Source organism: Lissotriton vulgaris, chromosome 5, assembly GCF_964263255.1.
Source record: "Lissotriton vulgaris chromosome 5, aLisVul1.2, whole genome shotgun sequence".
Classification (NCBI taxonomy): Eukaryota; Metazoa; Chordata; class Amphibia; order Caudata; family Salamandridae; genus Lissotriton; species Lissotriton vulgaris.
In genome coordinates this window covers 1,452,023,456-1,452,043,347 of record NC_141693.1, presented here as the reverse complement: position 1 = coordinate 1,452,043,347, position 19,892 = coordinate 1,452,023,456, and the positions used below count along the sequence as shown (strand labels likewise).

Genomic DNA, 19,892 nt, shown 5'->3' with positions numbered 1-19,892 from the left:
TGAGCTCCATCTAAATTATCCATATCCCTTAAGGAATACCTTATAGTATTTTCATCAAATGATGCATGTTAAAGCACATACTTTTAGCGGCAGCTTTACTCCTATAATTGAATTGTTCAGTTGTGTATTGTCTACTTCTACCTCTAAGGCTGTCTCTTAGTCCCTCTTGGTTACTCCAACCTTCCACTTTCATTCAGCAGTATCTTTGTGCCCTCAAATAATCTCCCTCCTTCTCGTCCATTTTCCCTCTCCTACCTCGGTTTCTGTTTTCTAAATCTTTCATCCACCCCATTTGTCAATATGGCTGAGATACCCGCCACCCCCTCTCAACACAATCCCCAAGAATGGGATACCGGAAACGGTTCTGAACTTTTGGAAGACGGGAGGGAGTGACCCTCCCGGCCGTATTTATTAAAATATGAAACAAAATAAAACATTAAAATAACAGTTTCATATTAATGTACAATTTCATTTCCACATTGCGAAGTTTGGCTAACCTTAACATATTCTCTAATACAAAGGTTCTCCTAGCCGAACTAACATCCTACAAAACATTTAACTTGAAATTGTACATCCTAACGTTTAAGGGCCAACGGCAAGGTCGTAACCGGTGTCAAGATCCCTAAACCAGACATATCCCCCCCACTTGTGAGGGGCGACCGCACAGAGGTGTACCTCAAGTGCATTTACCAATTTCCCTTGACTTGACGGGGGCCCCAATAAACTCGACGCCATTTAAAGGTCGTCCGAGGACTCGTGTGAGGTATCTAGAAGGTAGCGTAGACCCCCTCCCAAACCCCACACAACTTACCACATCTGCCGTCGCAGATGTCCAGGCCCCGGGAAATTCCCCAGGAGGGGGCTGTAGCCCCTCCTACCCAGGAAGGGGCCTTGACCGCCTTTCCTTTCCTTTCGGCGGCCCATCCTTAGAAGGGTCCGCCTCCCCGTTGAGGGGCCAATGGCCACCTCCCTCGAGCGCTCCCATCCGTAATGGGTGACGCCCACCCATAGGGATCTTCCAATTACTGCTCACCGATCATGACCTTACCGCCCGACCAAAATAAATACGACAATTCTAACTAAATTACTAAATCACTAAATGACTAAAAGACAGTAATAATTACAACTTATAAAAAAGGCATGATTACTGATCAACACTAGTGCATAATTACTTTATTAGCAAAAACATAATACGATTTGACCATTCTTTATTGCATATTCAAAGTTATCACGATAGTCATCACAACCTGCAAAAAATAGTGTTACCACATCAAACTTTATTCAAAACCACTTGCTGTCCTCAGGGGCTGGTGGGTGGGTCAAAATTGGCTCTTCGTTCCGTCTCGAGCTCACGTGTAGCGAGGAGGTGCAGCTTCAGAGCACAGGAACAAGAGTATGCTTTCTTGGCTTGTTGCTCCTTTTATCCGTCTTCAGGGCGGGCGTAAACCCGCCCCTGCCTGCCCCAAAGGGCGTGGCCGGCCGCGTCAGTGTCTAGGCCAGCCCACTCCAGGGCGGGAAAAAGCGCGCCCCGGCTACGCCGCTTCGGGCATACCAGCCGAGACTCGCCTCCCGCCCAAGATGGCTTCCCGGGGGGATCGTGGCACTCCGCCATACGTTCGGGGGGACCGAATGGTCGCCCCTTTCCATATGGCTGAGATACCCGCCACCCCCTCTCAACACAATCCCCAAGAATGGGATACCGGAAACGGTTCTGAACTTTTGGAAGACGGGAGGGAGTGACCCTCCCGGCCGTATTTATTAAAATATGAAACAAAATAAAACATTAAAATAACAGTTTCATATTAATGTACAATTTCATTTCCATATTGCGAAGTTTGGCTAACCTTAACATATTCTCTAATACAAAGGTTCTCCTAGCCGAACTAACATCCTACAAAACATTTAACTTGAAATTGTACATCCTAACGTTTAAGGGCCAACGGCAAGGTCGTAACCGGTGTCAAGATCCCTAAACCAGACATATCCCCCCCACTTGTGAGGGGCGACCGCACAGAGGTGTACCTCAAGTGCATTTACCAATTTCCCTTGACTTGACGGGGGCCCCAATAAACTCGACGCCATTTAAAGGTCGTCCGAGGACTCGTGTGAGGTATCTAGAAGGTAGCGTAGACCCCCTCCCAAACCCCACACAACTTACCACATCTGCCGTCGCAGATGTCCAGGCCCCGGGAAATTCCCCAGGAGGGGGCTGTAGCCCCTCCTACCCAGGAAGGGGCCTTGACCGCCTTTCCTTTCCTTTCGGCGGCCCATCCTTAGAAGGGTCCGCCTCCCCGTTGAGGGGCCAATGGCCACCTCCCTCGAGCGCTCCCATCCGTAATGGGTGACGCCCACCCATAGGGATCTTCCAATTACTGCTCACCGATCATGACCTTACCGCCACAGGCCGGATAGTTGACCGGCTATCCGGACCCCCCCACAACACTCCTGCCTAAAGGTCATGTCATAAAGTCTTTAGCCAAGCTATCAGGTCTCCTATGAGTAATTCGTTCCCCTTCCGGGATAAATGAACTCCATCCCCCGAATACATACTGTCCCCTTTAATACAACCATGCGAAATAGAATGCAGTGTACTCGACCGGAACAATCTACTCACTTTATTATTAATTTTCCTTACTGAATGGTTCAGAGCAGGAACCGAAATAGCCCCCCGCCACACTTTTCGTGGGATCATATGGGACCATGCAATTGTGCACCCTGGAACTCTTCTTGCAAACCAACTTACCGTGGAAAGCATTGCCTCAAGAAGAAGTCGTCTACCAGTGGTCACCAAATCATTGCCCCCAAGATGTACTATGACTACAGACGGCGGTGACCTCGTCCGCCCTAACAGACCCTCAAAAAATGATCGAAACTGGTCAATACAGAGCCCGCCCTTTCCGTAGAAGGACACACTGTACCCGTATTCCCCAGCCACGTGAATCATGTCACCTGCTTTGAATACGTCCCCGGCACGCCTCACGTATGAGTGGCCCACGACCCACACCTCCTTTTTCACAGCCGGTGATGTCTGACCGCTGGCCCCCCGGTGTCGGGTCGACTGCACAGTCCGCCCCGCCTCGTAGGCTTGCGCAACTGAAAACCAAACAAAACAAGAAGCGTGAGTACATCATTACAACTTCACAACATGTGCAACCGCACATACCTCTTATAACAGTTTGAGGACCAACGTCCCACACGTTTTACTTGTTCAACATTCAGACCCCTGACTGTAGCCTCCGTAGCAGCCCCTATCCGAAAGGAATGGGTCCCAAACTCGCCGGGGTTCAAGCCCGCGGCCGAAATCGACATCGCAAGCACCCGCTGAAACTGAAACCTCGTCAGTGGGGTGGCGTCAGCGTGTCTCAACAAGGTCCCCCCCCATGATGCCACCCTTTGCGTTAAATATTCCTCTACGCACATCACAGGGCACATGGAGGACCCGGGAATCCTTTGTATGATTATTCCGTCCCCAATCGCACCCTGATCGGTCTTGGACCTGACAAACGAGACAGTCATTGTCTCCCCCTTGACCTGAACGTGCTCTCGGCACAGTCCCCCCATGGTATCCTGCTTGTTCTTTGCCACTAGTTCGCTTACCCGCATAGCCCCATGGAATGCTAGCATAAAAGCGGCTCGGAATAACACTGATTCGTACTGGGATGAACACGTCGCAGGAAGTACAGATAACAACAAAGCCAACCTATCCAGACCTATCGGGCGCCTTTCATCTACTCTGCGACCCTCAAGGCGTTGCCATCCACGTAGCGCTTTTTGCACAACAAAAGACGCAGTCGGGTCCTGGATCCCATGAGCCCTTGCCATAAAGGAAATGGCGGCCCGATGCATCTGGGCCGTAGCCACTGATTTGCCTGCCTGATGTAAAGAGAGCAGAAATTTTATTACTAGCTCTTCCTGGCCCCAAAGCTCTCCCCTAGCAGTCCCCAAAAAGGCCCAATAGGATCGGAACGCCCCTTCATATGCCTTCCTTGTCCTGGGTGCTAAACTCTCTCCCACGAGGTTCTGTAGTTCGGGGCACCGAGAGACCAGAGAGCTTCGGAAAAGGATGCCGCCACCGGGTCCGCTGTGGGCAGAAAACCCCAGAAGGCCTGCATACGAAAACGAGAAAGCGCATCAGCCGCTTGATTCATTACCCCCGGTACATGTCTTGCCCTAAATAGCACGTTCAATTGCATACACAATAACACAATTTCCTTGGGCAATCTCAGAATCCATTTGCATCGTGCCGCCTGGCTATTGATACACTCAACCACGGTCATGTTATCAGACCAAAACACCACAGAGTGATCTCTGAAACCCTCAGGCCAAGTTTTCAGGGCCACCAGAATGGGAAAAAGTTCAAGAAAGGCAATGTTACTTGTCAGCCCACACTCATGCCACCATAACGGCCATTTTTGAGCCGACCATTGTGTGCCGAATATGGCACCAAAACCAATGCTCCCAGCCGAATCTGTCCACAGCCCCAGCTCGTCGGAGGACACCGGCGGTTTATTCCAGACAATTCGACCATTGAACTCCGCCAGAAATGCCAACCAAATGCGCATGTCCTGGCGAACCTCTGCCGATAGCCTCGTGCGATGATGACCCTCCTTCAGCCCGACCATGGCTTGAGCGATCGAGCGGGAAAAGGGGCGGGCCATCGGCATTACTCTCAGGGCAAAATTCAGCTGGCCCACCACTTGTTGTAATTGATGCAATCTGACTTTAGACTCACTAATACACGTTTCCAGGGAAGCCCTGAATCTTAACACCTTTTCTCTTGGTAATCGAAAACAACCTTCCTCTGAATCGAGCTCGATCCCCAGGAACTCGAGGCACGTCGAGGGACCCACAGTCTTACCTGGTGCCAGTGGCACACCAAAATGCTTCATTAAGACACAAAATTCATTCAAAGCCTGTCCACATTCTGGATCCCCGGCCGCCCCCAGAAACAAAAAATCATCGAGATAATGCATAACATGTTGAAAACCCGTCCTCTTTGTGAAGACCCATTGCAGAAAACAACTGAACTTTTCAAAATAGGCACAAGATATAGAACATCCCATCGGCATACATCTATCCATGTAATAGTGACCCTGAAACATGAAACCAAGGAGACGCTGATCGTCTGGGTGTACCGGGAGCAACCGGAACGCTGACTCGATATCTGATTTTGCCATCAGCGCACCGGGCCCTAGGCGATTCAACATGGCGACGGCCTCATCGAAAGATGCGTACCGCACCGAACACACTTCCGGGTCTATCGCATCATTCACGGAAAGACCACGTGGGGCTGATAGATTATGTATCAGTCGGAACTCACCCGGGTCCTTCTTAGGGACCACCCCCAAAGGGGAACAAACAAAGTTAGCACATGGTGGCTCATCAAATGGACCGGCGACTCGACCTCGAGTAACCTCCTTCCCAATCTTCTCCTGTACCATGGTCGTATGTTGTAAGACCGACAGTTGGTTTTTGCATTTTGCTACACCCTGAAAATCCCCCACTGGGATGCGGAAACCATATGAAAACCCGTTCCGCAACACCCCAGCGGAAACATGATCCGGGTATTCGCTGAGCCAAGGAATCATTGCCATGGTATCAATCGGAGTAGGTAAAGGCGCCCCTCGGACTATTTCAGACCTGTTTGGCGCCTCCCCTACCGCCGTTATCACCCGTTTTGGCTCTGCACATGGACTCAGGATGGGATGGCTGCCCACACCCTCCACATTCATGTCTAAATTTGCATGAGCCCTGGGGCCTCGTACATTTACCCCTGTTAAAGTTCCAACAAATCCCCCTTTTACCTGTGTTGCCGTTCGGCTTCGAGTGGTAGTCATTACTTGTACTTGATCGAAAAGATGTCCCAGCATACTGGCGGGAGGATTCACCCCCGCTACTCCCTACCAATGGCAACTTCAACATACCAGTACTCTCCATTTTTGACCATGAAACAGAGTCGTAACAATCCCAAGTCAAGTTTTTGTCATGTTCTTTCGCTTTTCTAAAAATATTATCATAACAGAACCACTGATTGCCCCCATATGATCCATAATATTCCATGATCCGTGACTGATAAATAGGCAATTCGGTCAGCAACTCAGGCCTACGTTCGCCCATGATGGAGGTAAAGATTCCCCATGCCCTGCCCCAAGTGCCAATGTTTTCGTCAACCTTAAAGGCGGCCATCTTTGCGCGGCAAACACTCGGATGCATGAGCTCCTTTTGGCTCTTAACATGCTCCATCTCATAATGATCGGTAAGCAACGAAAATATGTTCACATACTCATCCGCCCACATCTTTTCCTTAATTGCCAGAGGGACATGCTGACCCAACTTTTCCCTTCGTGAAGGTGCAGACTCTTCCCTCGCAATCGGCAATGGCCGCTTACCTGAACCAGAAGCTGCATTCGCCGCTGGACCTGCTCCTGTTGTTTTATCCACCGCCGGAGACGGCGGGATAACTGGCGATGGTGCCTTCGCCGCCTCCCTAGTTTCCCGCAGTTGCTTCATCAACACCCGTGCGTCGTCAGCCGTGGCGCCCTCGCAATCTTTCCCCAACCACGCTGCCAATTGTGCTGCTAACTCAGGCGGCATGTCCTCACCGGACACTGGAGTGACCACCACGGGAATCGGATTCCCCTCCTTCGGCACCGAAGTTGGCTCCTCGAGTGGGGTATCGGGAACCGGGATGTCCCCCCCAGATGCCCCCCTTCTGGGCCTCTTGCCTTTTCCTCCGGGAGCTGCTCCCGCCAAAGGTCGTTTCGGTCCCCCTTCCCCGTCTTTAGCCGCCATCTGCTTCTTCAGATCAGTTACTTCTTTCATGAGCATACGGAGCATCTGATCGGTAGTAACACGCTTTCCGACTTTCTTAGACATTCTCAGACAGCGTATCTGTAAGACACAAAAGAAAGATTACCACGCTCAAAATTGGCTCTTCGTTCCGTCTCGAGCTCACGTGTAGCGAGGAGGTGCAGCTTCAGAGCACAGGAACAAGAGGATGCTTTCTTGGCTTGTTGCTCCTTTTATCCGTCTTCAGGGCGGGCGTAAACCCGCCCCTGCCTGCCCCAAAGGGCGTGGCCGGCCGCGTCAGTGTCTAGGCCAGCCCACTCCAGGGCGGGAAAAAGCGCGCCCCGGCTACGCCGCTTCGGGCATACCAGCCGAGACTCGCCTCCCGCCCAAGATGGCTTCCCGGGGGGATCGTGGCACTCCGCCATACGTTCGGGGGGACTGAATGGTCGCCCCTTTCCATTCTCCCTCTGACTATATTTGCTTCTTCCTCACTCTCACTCCCTTTCCGCTCTACATGGCTCATTCCCCATTTTTTCTCTCTGCACCCTCACAGCCGCCAATCATTTCTCTTTGTCTCCCTTTCTTCACTCCACATATCTCTGCCTCACTCCCCGTCTCCCTCTTCCCCATTCTGCGCCTATCTGGCTGCCTTTCCAGATTGTTTTGCTTTCTGTACACTATCTACCTTTGCAATATCTCATTTCCCACCAAGCCTCCTGCTTTCTTTCGTATTACCCTCGTGTTCGTTCTCCCTCTATCTCTCTCCCTCAAAATCCTTCTCTCGTTCTATTGCATCTGTTCCTTTCAGCCCCCCCATCACCTCCCAAAATATACCACATATGAGGGCAAACATAAACGCCTACATGTTTATTTCTTGATTGGTTTGGTTAGCTATAAAGTTAAAATAGACTAAGGCCATCAGAGTGCTGCACAAATACATCTTATTAAAGAAGCACTTTCTAATAACATAAACATGAACACTTGGTCCAGCACACACGTTGGTAAACCCAACCACAAACAGTAAACTGAGACATGCCCGCTTATCAACAAAATAGGCATGTTAATAGGACAAATGGGAGTGTGTGGATGAAAAGGTAGGACCAGTAAGGCCACAGGTAGGAGGGGCAATGACATAGGGGCAAGACAATTTCAGTAAATCTGCAACAAGAAAACTCATGTAAGATTCAATAAAATCCATGAAGGGCAGTTTGCGAGCGAACAGAGGGACGGAAGTTCTGTGAAATGTTGCTGAAGTTGAAAGTGACTGGGAAAAGTCAAAGAGTGGAACTAGAGTAAGATACTATAGGAAGATTAGAGCAAAGGCTGCACCACTAAGACTGCATTGAAAAGGGTGGGACAACAAGGTGGCGTAGTATCAGAAGAGGCAAGTACTGCAGGTGACGACATTCAACATACATTAGAAGAGTAAAAAGGCCCAAGAAGAAGGATTCTGGTTGTTGACTGCCAGTAAGTTTAAATTTCTCACCCATATAGAAAGGTGTATGCATGGATAGGACTTGGTGTCTGATGCACATAAGATGCACATACGCTGTTTCCGTTTTCAGTTGGTACAAACCCTTGCTGGACTTCTTATTGCAAGTGACTGTGCTTCTTCTCATATCCTGTAGTGAAAGCAGTCACCGGAGCAGCATTTCCACATCCCAATGATGAAAAGCCTTACATTCAGTCGATAGCAGCACCTTGATGCCCCTGCATTTAAGGTGCTATATAAATATAGGGCTTTATTTATGAAAAGTTTTGCATCGCTGGGGGAAACCAGAGATTCAACACTTTTCAGTGCGCCCTTATTGCAACCCCTTGGATGCGCCATATTTACTGTACAGCTACCCATTTTTTGTAAGGATTTACAGAAACATCAGGAATCTGAAGTTTCGGTAGGCGCAAAAGTGACACATTGCTGGGGTATGTCTGAAAACATAAGAATCACTCTTGCAGGATAAAGCATCCCTGGTAGAGCGTGCACACGGCTGGCTTAAGATACAATCCTACATTAAACCCTTGCCTCAAGGATACCTCCAGGCCCGCACTGGCCGTTGCAGGCACCGGGCAACCCCCCGGTGCGCCGCAAGGGTGGGGGCCGATTTTGTTAGAGGGCCGCAAAACCGGCTCTGTAACAAAATTGTCCGAGACGCGGCCCTGACAAAGAGCTCGACCACCCCGCTCCCCCCCCTCCCCAGGAGGGGGGGGGGGGTCAGCCGAGCACTTTGCCAGGGCCGGTTTTCGTTCCCAGTCCGGCCCTGGATACCTCAAGGCTGGCTTCTCAAAAAAACTAAAGAGAAATTTTTGAAATTGCGCCTAGGGTTGCTACCCTCGGCAAATCATCTACTCCCTTGGCTACGGGCCCATACACCAGTAAAGTGTCATCTTTGCGGCGATGGTGAAGAAAATATAGTGCATCTGATAACCATTTGCAGGGAACTACTACAAGAGCGACGGGACCTCCTGAGACCGCTCTCTAACAGAAAACAGATACGGTCTTGTAGGCAAGAGGTGCTGGCATGCTATAGCGGCGATGATATCCAATTGAGCTGCCAGATGGTAAAACTTTTAGCAGCGACCGAAGCTCAACTCAAAAAACAAACATAACCTCATAGAGACAGGAGTACGGATGCAGAGGAGAACACACCTTCATGACCCATTCGAAGAAAAGCTCCTGAATGCCCCAGCGAAGAAACAGGAAGGACAGCACCGGAATTTGGAGCTTTTTGATCCAAGACACTACATCTGAAGGGGGTGACAGTCGTGAATTTAAAATCACTCTGTTAATGGATATTTTTTGGTATCATATGTTTTAAACTTTTGATGGTCCAAAACTAGGATAGCTTAAGATCATGCGGTGGGCTATCTCATGCCGCCCCCTTGTACCAAAGGTTCTAATAACTAGTGGGTGGAAAGGGAGATCAAGCAAGCTTAATTTACTCCGTAATAAGTCCTCCTCATTTCTTAGTCCTTTGCCAGGCCTATTCTGGCAAGGAGCTCTGTTTCTATAAATATCCGCAATTTAAGTATACTTAGCATTCTGAGCTAAGCCCCAAATGCCAATTTTTGAGGCACTGCACCCCCCTTTGAAGATAATTTGGGAATTAAGTACCCTCTATCTCTTAGCCCATTCTGGGCCGAGATTGTCAAGATGACTAACCTCGGAAATATATGTAAATCAAGCATCTAAGCACAAACTTAAATCATGCCCTAGCTTTTTTGTCTAATATATCTGCAAGGCAACCTCTCATATATAGATCTGGCTAACTGCTCTTAAGTCCAGAACAGCCTCTTATGGGCACTGAGTAATGAAATTGTTCTAACGCTCTTAATAATCCGTACGAATGGTACCTTATTCTCTCCCCAACATCCCCTGCAGTAGAAAGGCTTCTGATAGGAGAATTTCCGGGCTAATTCTGCCGTCTCACGAAAAGAGTAAACTAGATCTGGACCTGAAGGCCAAGCAAAGTAGAAGGGCCAGCAACAATGGTGGCAGTGAAACTTCAGTGTCTAATGGGGACAAGAGAGTCCCCATTCCTAGACCTGGTGCCTATCTGTGTGGGGCGGGATGACAATGAAAAATGGTTTTCAGCTTATGAGGTAGCCCTAATGATGAATTGGGTCCCAGAAGAGGATTCAGGGGTGAGCCTCTGGAAACACATACCCACTTTCATGCCACCAAGTTTGGGCTCACCCCAGAATAATAATGCACAAGGTTTTGGGACAGCCACAAGCTGTCAAACCAGCCTTGGGTGAATTTCACTGATTACTCCAGGAAAGCACTGAATGGTTTGGTTAAGTGCAGGAAAGTGAGCGATTAAGAAGGGTTGTATGATCTGACATTGAGGGAGCATATGCTCAATAGCTGATTTACAGAAATGAACCAACACCTGACTGGTAACAAGGTTACTTCACCCCAAGAGCTTGCAAAGAAGGCGGACCTCTGGGTCAGCACTAGAGTGCCCCAAAAGACCTATGGGAGGGATCACCACAAGGGTGAACATGGTACACACCAGAAGAAAGAGGATTGAGACAAAGATAAAACATCTGAGTTCACAAACGGCCCCTAAAGAGTTTCTATGGAAAGCATTCCCAGCCTACTCCTGACAAGAAGGGAGGGTTCCATGGGAAGATATTTTCAAGCCACTTCACCCCTAAGAGCTTCGAGCTGAAAGGCATTCAAAGGGAGACCCCCAACTGCCTGAAAAGGGTCCCCTACCGGTGGCCGTACCCGGAAATGGCTAGTTTGGTGCCCAGCAAGATGGTTATCCCAGTCAGTACCAGGGGAACCTGTGTAGTGTTAAAAATGGAAAATAATTATTACAGTATCCTGTAAATTGGGAGTGAAGTGGCAGTAGCGGTAGAAGCATAGAGGGCAGAGGACTAAAGAGGGGCAAAGTCATGGGGAATGATGTCTGACAGACAATTTATACATTCTTAGAAACTGCCCCCAAATAAAATGTCAAGAAGAAGATATATGGGGGGTATTGCACCTATTGCAGAGAATTTTGTGTAGCCAGCAAGTTACCGAATTTAACAGCAGTTGAGAACTCGGGTCACTACTGCACTTACTGGAGAGATATGTGTGCAGTCTATTCATAGGTTTGACGTATAAAATAGCACAGATGGTTAATGTGTGTGGCAGCAGATAATATTATAGTCATAAGACTGTCTGACATGAATATTGTAAACCCTACATTTGGAGTTAATAATAGAAAATCTACACCTAAGGGGTTGATATTTTTGGCAAAACTATATTTGGGAGCTAATGTTTATGCCAGATGATAATTGTGTATTCAATAGTTTGACATGCAACAGCATGATGCGAAGCACAGCATGTAATTTGTCGGTCAGAGATTTGATTTTATGTAGACACAGTTTTTTCCGGCTTCTGTTGCAGACATCTTTGTGTTACCTGCATGTTAAAAGTTGCACTGCTTTTTATATATCTTAACAAGTTATGAACCCACACTGAGGAGCTGGCTACAAGCTGCAAGGGTTAAATTCATAGCCTTAAACTTGTTTCTTTATTCTAAGGTTGCTAAAAAGGGTTCCTATGTTTAGTAATAAAAGCATATTTGCTATGTAAGTGGTTGTAAATACTCATGTTAAACAGAAACATCTGCCAATCTTACAGTGCATATATATCTCTCACATATAGAATTTTGAGAATTCAAAAACCTGCTTCCAAATCATAATTTATCTCTTAAATACTTGTGAAGTGACAACAAGCTGAGTGTCTTTGTTTGCTCAATGGCACTGACATTAGGATATCAGACTCCAGCTACCTCTGATCCAGGATGCAAGTGCTGAAATTTGCGCCCTGCAGGTTTCTGCTCTGAACTCAGAAAATACAAAGTGCAGGCACTATTGAATGTGTCCTAGTGTTAGCAAATGACACCAGGACACAGCAGATTTCACTGGGGTTGGTTGGATCCCAAATCTGGTGGAATGATAGCTGCTGGATCAAGAATCCAGCTGACACCTGCCTCTACATTCGAGCACTGCTTGTCACTTACCATGTCCTGTTGCTCGGTTTGATGTTCCTCCTCATTGGAAATCAGCTTTTCTACAGGCAGGAACCGGCTCCCTTTAAGTGAAAAATGAAAATAGAGTAAATGATGGCTGTGTGGTACTCTTTATGCTCAGCCACTGATCGGATACTTAAAGTCTGGCTTTATTTTGGCAGTGACTCGTGGTAGCAGTCCTCTGACGTGGCATTGCCATGGGACCTTTCATCATACTTAATAAGTGCATTCAAAATTAATATGTCTAAATTAAAACGTAAATGATGAGAAATACAATTGCATTGAGTAGGCCTACATGTACAAAATGAACAGAGATGCAGGATTTGTATTACTTTAATGTTATGATTATTATTAGGGGTATCAGGGCGCATTGCTAGATAAGAGCGTAGCATGTGTGGGTATAGACAAGGTCCGAGGAGCTGCTCTGACAAACCGGGGTCCCTTTTTAGCTGAATGGTTGGCAAATCTTGGCCACTTTTATTTTGCTGCACTGGCCTATTTTTTGTCCCAGTCCAAACCCTGAGTATAGAAAACATGTGAATATTTTAACAGAGTTAGGGGGAGAACTAGTGGGTGACATCAATATGGCGCATGTGGTGAGTCACCCTTTGAGTAGCTGAGTAGTAAAATCTTTTTCTATAGCCCTGTGGTGAATGGCAAGTGTTTTGTTTGATTTATTTGCACTGATTCATAAAGGCTTATTCTCTCAAAATAAAATACACAATAATATAATTCATTTTTGCACAAATACTGTGGCAGTTGTCCACACATCAGTGGGGGCCGGTGCAGGTAAGCGCGGTGTGCGGAGGGGAGGGGAGTCGACAAGCGACGGAATAGGGAAAATTAGATAAATTAATAAATTGTATTCCAACGTCTATCGAAATCCCCGCCACGCTGACCTGCACCGACCGCGGCTGCCACATATATATTATGCCTTTGTCATTTGATGTTAAAGTTGGGATTATTCCATGCTTAAACCATAGGCTAGAAAAACAGACAATTGAGGTGAGCAGATGTAGAGTATTTACTATTTTGCAGATCACTCTAAAAGAAATATTGGGAACTGACAAGAGTTCTTATTTCTCTTTTGCCTAATTTATATGGCACTCTAATCCTGCAAGGGAATAGTTGGGCAGTCCCTTGTTACTGGAGAAAGTTATGCTTTTCAGACAAACTATAGCAGCGAAACATATTTGTTAGGGGTTGCTTTTATTCATTCCAAGTTGCCTTGGAGGGTATCTTATCAACCCATATCTGTAATAGTGTGCCTGGAGTGGTAAAATGCCTTTGCAATTTTTGGCTCAGCATGGAGTGCATTTGTTAATCCTATGCCTAAAGACATTGTTTAAACCAGCATTGCCAAAGCCATTAACTTCGGACATGGCAAGTTTGTGCATTTTTTAAAATTTTTATTGCAAGCATACACCATCAAAAGGCAGAAAAGGAAAATATTCTGTCACCTACACTTGGTCACCTTGGGGCACATGCATCAAGTGATTTTGGAGTCGCAAACGGTGCGAATCGCAAAATGTGAATCGCAATTAAGGAAAATGAAGAATTCGCAAAAATATTTGCGATTTAATCATGCATTGCTGTTTGCGATTTCTAAATTGCGATTCCTTAATTTTCGCAATTTAGGAATCGCAAACGGGTGCAATGATGCATGTGCCCCCTTGTCCTTTCAATAAAATCTTTAAATGTAAAACATTTTAACCAATGAAACTATTTTATCACTAGGGTTGTTTTCCAAACAAGTCCATCAGTTTCGACATGCATTTCAATATTAATATTTGTGAAGGAGTCAAGAATAAATCACCACCTATCCAGGCTCTTAAATTGCAAGCAGCTACAATGTTAAAAAGCCACATAAACAATGTGTAACTTACATTTTAAAAAGGAGTGCTTGTAAAATTAATATACAGTATTTAAAGTTAATTTAAAAAATAAATGTAATTTAAAAAAACACACTTTGAACCAGTTTAGCAAATACAGAAAAAGGAACGATTAAAAAAAAACATTTTGGGAGGCGGCGATCAGGTTTTGGCTTTCGCCTCATACAATTAAGACATTACACGGAGCATACTACGCTAAAACGAGGCTTGATGCGATGTGCTGACTTCCTAATGACAGGTGCCTGTGGGGCTGCGGGCTAATAGTGTACACCCTGTGGGAGTGCCCGAGACTGGGGGCGAGTTGGCGGACAATACGGGTGCTTCTGAAATAGGTAGTGGGGGTCCGGTTGATCTGTCAACACAGACATGTCCGGGTTTCTGGGGTGAAAAGACGGCTAGGAGAGATATTGTTCAGGCTAGAGGTAAAGAGAGGCCTCCTAGCTCGACTCGGTGAGCGCTGAATATGAACGGGTGCATGCTAGTGGAGGGAGGGAGAGGTTATCAGTCACAAAGAAGTTTGATAAAATATGGTGCCCGTGGCTGGAGTTAAAAGAGCACAGGGACCGACCGGTGGGTGCTCCGTGGCTGCACAATTGGACGGAGGAAGGGGGACACACTTGACGGGGTTGGGTCTATGTACTGCATGTTGTGAAAGGGACACTTTTGCGACAACAATGCCTTTCCCCCGGAGATGCGAAACTGTACTGGTGATGATTTCTATGTCATTTCTTGGATGATGTTATTTGCGGATTAATTTTACTACAGTTATTTACATATCTCAAACTGGAAATTTTCTATAGTGCGTGTTTTTTTCCAGGCTCCAGCATTCTCCAGTACTAAACAAGCTGTGCTATAGAAAAAGAAAGTATTAGCTGCATACATATGTTGGAAGTATAGGGAGAAAAAATTTAAAGATAAAAGAAAGTACTACCAGTTTACAGCACAACTTCAGGCATAGGGTTTAAGAAAGTTAAAGGTGAACCAGATGTTTACATTTTTTAATATTTTACATATTGATGAGCTGCAAGCAAGGCAATTGAACCCGCTCTATTTTGTTTGCTGCAACAGTGATCTTATAGACAATTCAATTGTAGTTTCAATAGTGTAAGAGTAGTCCATGTGTTTTATAAAAAAATATTGTTTATTGTTTAGGAAAAACATATATCAACACATACTTTTGTTGCTGGAGACATACTCACCACGTTTGCAGGTTGGCAAAGTCGACCACTTTGAATCCTTTTTGCAGTGGATCTGGTTTGTTCCATTCATGGTGTAACCATCATTGCACTGAAATGTAATGTTGTCTGAAAGTCGGTACCCAAACTCCAGAGCCGGCGTTATGATGTTTTTGCAAACAATGTCCCCATTTTCGACGTGAGGTACATCGCAAGAAACTAGTAAAATTGAATGGAAAAAATCAAATGTATTTTACTTCTAACAAATATTAATATAAATAATAAAGAGAATAGAATGGGCTTTATTACATTTCAAAGGTATAGGTATTCTGCTAGCATGGTCTTCGGTCTATATGTCCTTTGCATTCAGAGACCACGTAATTGGGGGCCTAAGCCCTCAGCCTATAAAGGTTATCTACAGCTAATGAAATACTGATTCTCAATTGAAATGCATAGGCCTGTCAAGATTAACATTTAATAATGAATTGTCAGTCTTCCAAATATAAAGTTCCGTACTTGATAGGTATGAATAAATGGCATGTCAGTATTTTCAAGTTACCCTCTAAAATAGCCTCGTGTACCAGGGGTAGTTACCATTGGTGCAGCAGGTGCAGTGGCACAGAGTGTCCCAGAGCCCTGAGGTGCCCTTGAACCCTGAAATATCTATTGTTTTCTCAGTGGTGTAGCTAGCCCTTTGGCTGCCCGTGGCACTCCATGAGTTTGCCGCCTCGCAGCGGCCTAAGTGATAAGCTGGTGAGGGGGGTGATGGCAGGCGAGGATGGCGTTTCGTTTGCCGCCGCCAGCCAATTGAAGAGCAGGTGGGGGTGAGTGCCCGCCCTGAGAATGCAGGAAATAGTGGTGGGAGGCCGCCGCCCCCAAAACTCCTTCCGCCTGGGGTGGACCACATTCCCTGCCACCCCCTTGCTACGCCACTGTGTTTACTACCCCAACAGCAGTCAGGGGCTATTTTTCTTCTTTGAACCAGGGCTCATGGCATCCTTGCTTAGCCACTCCACACTTGTAGAGATGTATGGCTTAGACATGCCACTGGTCAAACCAGAGCTTCGTGATACCCACTTATCTAATTTCTTGACCTGAACGCTACCCAGAGTGGAAACCGCTGCCACAGGGAGTCCGAGTGCCAGACAAAGGAGGGATTGATTGGGAGATGAAGGTAGGCTGAGAAAAAAGAGTTCAAAAGGCGTAACAGTTGAAGGATGTAAAGGAAAAAGAGAAAACATTATACCAAGGGAAAGAGCAGTAGAGAAAAAAAGAAAGGTACTGGAACAAGTGCAGAAAAAACAGATATGGCAGATATTAAATACAAGGATGAACATGGATGGACTCCAAGTATAATGTTATAGGAAGAGAGGAAGAGGGCATGAGAAGGACCCTGATATGGATACCGTTACAGGCAATAGAGAGGAGGGAATACAAGAGAAATGCAGCTATGATTTTGTTTAAAAAGAACATTTTGGTTTCCATGAGGACTCATAAGAGTCAAGATTGAGTCAATAACAGCATGATCTCACATACATTCCCCCTGATGCTGGCATCTAGTTAGTTTTCAGACAGCAAGAAAAAAGTCTATCTTTGAGCAGATCCTATGCATCTTAGAATATAATTGTAACCAAGCACAGAAGGAACGCATGACTTGCGATTAATGGCAATAAGTCTCATCGGTTCTGAAACTGAGCAGAATCACACAGATCAACTAACTTCAGCAGCAGAAAAAGTCTTGAACGGTTGCATGTTACCAGTTTCTTGTAACAGAGCCAGGTGCATGCCAGCTTGGCCCACATCATTTCTTCAAACGGACAATCGAGAGGGGGAGTTTATTTGGGATGTGACTCTCAGTGGAGAAGATACACATACATGTTTTTGCTTTTTTGCCAGTGTAATGTTTAAAAACAGTTTGAAATTAAAAAGCCATGGCCAAATGTACGAATATCTGGTCACAAAATATTAGCGGCTTATTTCGACCAGCATTTTTGTGACCAGTAAACATATTCATGAGAACCATCTTATGTACTAACAGGAAGTTTCTTAAAAATCTGAATCACAGGGGGTCACTATCTGATTACCGCCATGAATAATAATGAGGTACGTCACAATGTTCGAGTCTCTACAAGTAGAGGCCATCACAGAAAAGGGGCCAGCAGACCACTGTCTCTGTGATTGCCTTTCAATTAGGTGAACTTTTTTTTAAATGGAGACCCTTTTTTCTTAAAGGAAACAGGACTGAGTTTAAAAAAGAAAAGTTTACTTTACTGTTTAAGAGAAAGCAGTGGTGCCATAGACCACTGTCTACTTTTCATAAATTCTTTTTTAACATTCACAAAGGGCAAGGGACACCAATGGGGTCACTCCCTTTTTAAGAATGCATTGCACCTCCTTTGAGGTGTAAATAAAATATCAATGTTATGTGACAGGTTTTGCTCACAAAACATTCATACATTCGATACCAATTCTGTATTTGGAAAGGATGCCTACACCATGTTCTTCCTGATACTTCATCAGTATCCATTCGCAATTCAATTTTAGGAGTGGGAACTTAGTACATATCAAAAAAGCATTTTAATGGCTGCAAATACAGAACTGGTGTGTTTGCAACTGTTAAAATGCTTAGTATATTTGACCCAAGAACTGTATCACATCTGGGCATTCTTCTACAATAATTCATCACTGGTAATTGATTCCAACAGATGTGTTGGTGCTCCATTTTAAGTTAGTGTTCATTTTTAAAAAAAATCCTAAAGGTGTCTTTTCCATGTATTACTATTTTTGGAAGAACTGATGAAGGTCCGAGAGCAGTACATGAGCCCATTTAAAGTTGAAACATGTTGATTAGACAATTCCAGGAAAGAGATGTAAAAATTCTGGGTCTTATTTAGGGCTGGGCGGATGGTTTAGTCTATAAAAATGTGACAGACATCCATTTGGTCATCTACAAGTCCTATTGGCTATAATGAACTTGTAATACGACAGACTGGTCATCTGCAATGTTTGTGACATAGCATTCCCTCCGCCAAAGTCCAAATAAGGCCTTGGCACCATACAGTGCACACACCACCCTAATATAATAATACATGTCAGTGATATATATTATTATATGCCGGATTTAGATTTGTCAGACAGTGTGCTCTGTCACAACGGTAAAGCAGTACCATGTTTACTAAACCGTTGGTCCAGCCAGCATATTCTGAATCTATTTTTAATCTTTTTAATGATGTAATGTTTGTTACTTGAATATCTTTTATGATCTCAACGATCGAAATAAAGATTTTTTGAATTTGAATTTGAATTTGATTCTGGAGGACTGCCAGATTTAGGCCGACTATGTCACGGTAAACCTTGCACCTATGGCCGAAGGGAGTATGTGCAGTCGAAGGTAAGCCATCCGACTGTCACAGCCAGGAGTGGTCTGGTGGTGAGGGGCAGTAAAAATAAAAAAAGACCATTGCCTCATGGGAGAAAACTCCCATGGTATTAGAGACATTCTTTTTTCTTTTCCAAAAACAAGCTCACATGTCAGTGTTTTTTTGGGGGGTAAAAATACAATCTTGTAAAAGTTTTGTGTATGCACCCATCACCATTGAAGAGCATACATCTAATTTTCAAATGGCTTTGTATGAACCGTAATGATGGCAGTATACATACACAGCCATAGAATTCACCGGAGCTAGACTCTACATTTGGTAGTAATTGTAAGATAGAAACCAGGACTTTAAGCACAAAATATATGTGCTTAAAGTCCTGGGATAAAAGTTCCAATGTCCAGGTACGCTGTGAATTATTCCTAATTCTGTATTTATTGTTAGCACATGAAAGAAACAGAGAACAGCTAACACGTGTTTCGACCAAAAAGGTGGCACGCCAAGGCCTTTTTCAAGGCTGATTAGTACATCATGAACATAGATCATACAGAACATATGTATAGTCATCATAATAACACATATTGAACAACATACGTATCAATTATGGGATCATCACAGGGTCCAAAGAGTAATCAGAGTAATACATCGAAGAAAAGGGCAAAATATAAGTAGGTGAAAGCACATTAGTGTAAACGAAAATATGAAAAAGGTAGAGCAGGGGAAAGGAAAGCAACAAAGGAAGAAGAACAAAAGAAAGAGTTATCACAAACTTTGTATGTCTGTATTGTATAGGTAATAACACAGATTTATCCTTGTATCAAGTTATAACATGATTAGAATTTCTAATTGGAGACAAATACATAGTGAAAATCCAAAAAAGATTCCCTCACATAAAGGTCAGTTATATACCACTACATCAGTTTAGGTGTAATAAATAGGAGGATAATCATGGTTAGGTTTATGGTTAAGCTTGTCAATTCTATGGTACCCAAATATTCATTTTTGGAAGGACACCATCCGTGCCCGAAAAATATTGGAAAGTAAGAGACAAATTCCATTGACATTTATTATTTTATGGAGCTTTTTCCCAAAGTTGCTCCAAACTTCAGGAACTTCTTCTTGAAGTTCTCC

At 45.1% G+C, this 19,892-nt stretch overlaps 1 protein-coding gene across 1 annotated transcript in view; it reads right to left on the bottom strand.

Annotated features, from left to right (window-relative positions):
* The window catches only part of LOC147712731 (C4b-binding protein alpha chain-like), a 366,951-nt gene that overhangs the window by 937 nt on the left and 346,122 nt on the right, over positions 1–19,892 (bottom strand). Inside the window, exons 15-16 of the mRNA XM_086923391.1 lie at positions 15,409–15,603; positions 12,309–12,379 (exon numbers count right to left, since the gene is read on the bottom strand). Coding sequence (XP_086779517.1) covers positions 12,309–12,379; positions 15,409–15,603 — 266 coding nt within the window. The remainder of the gene's footprint in view (positions 1–12,308; positions 12,380–15,408; positions 15,604–19,892) is intronic.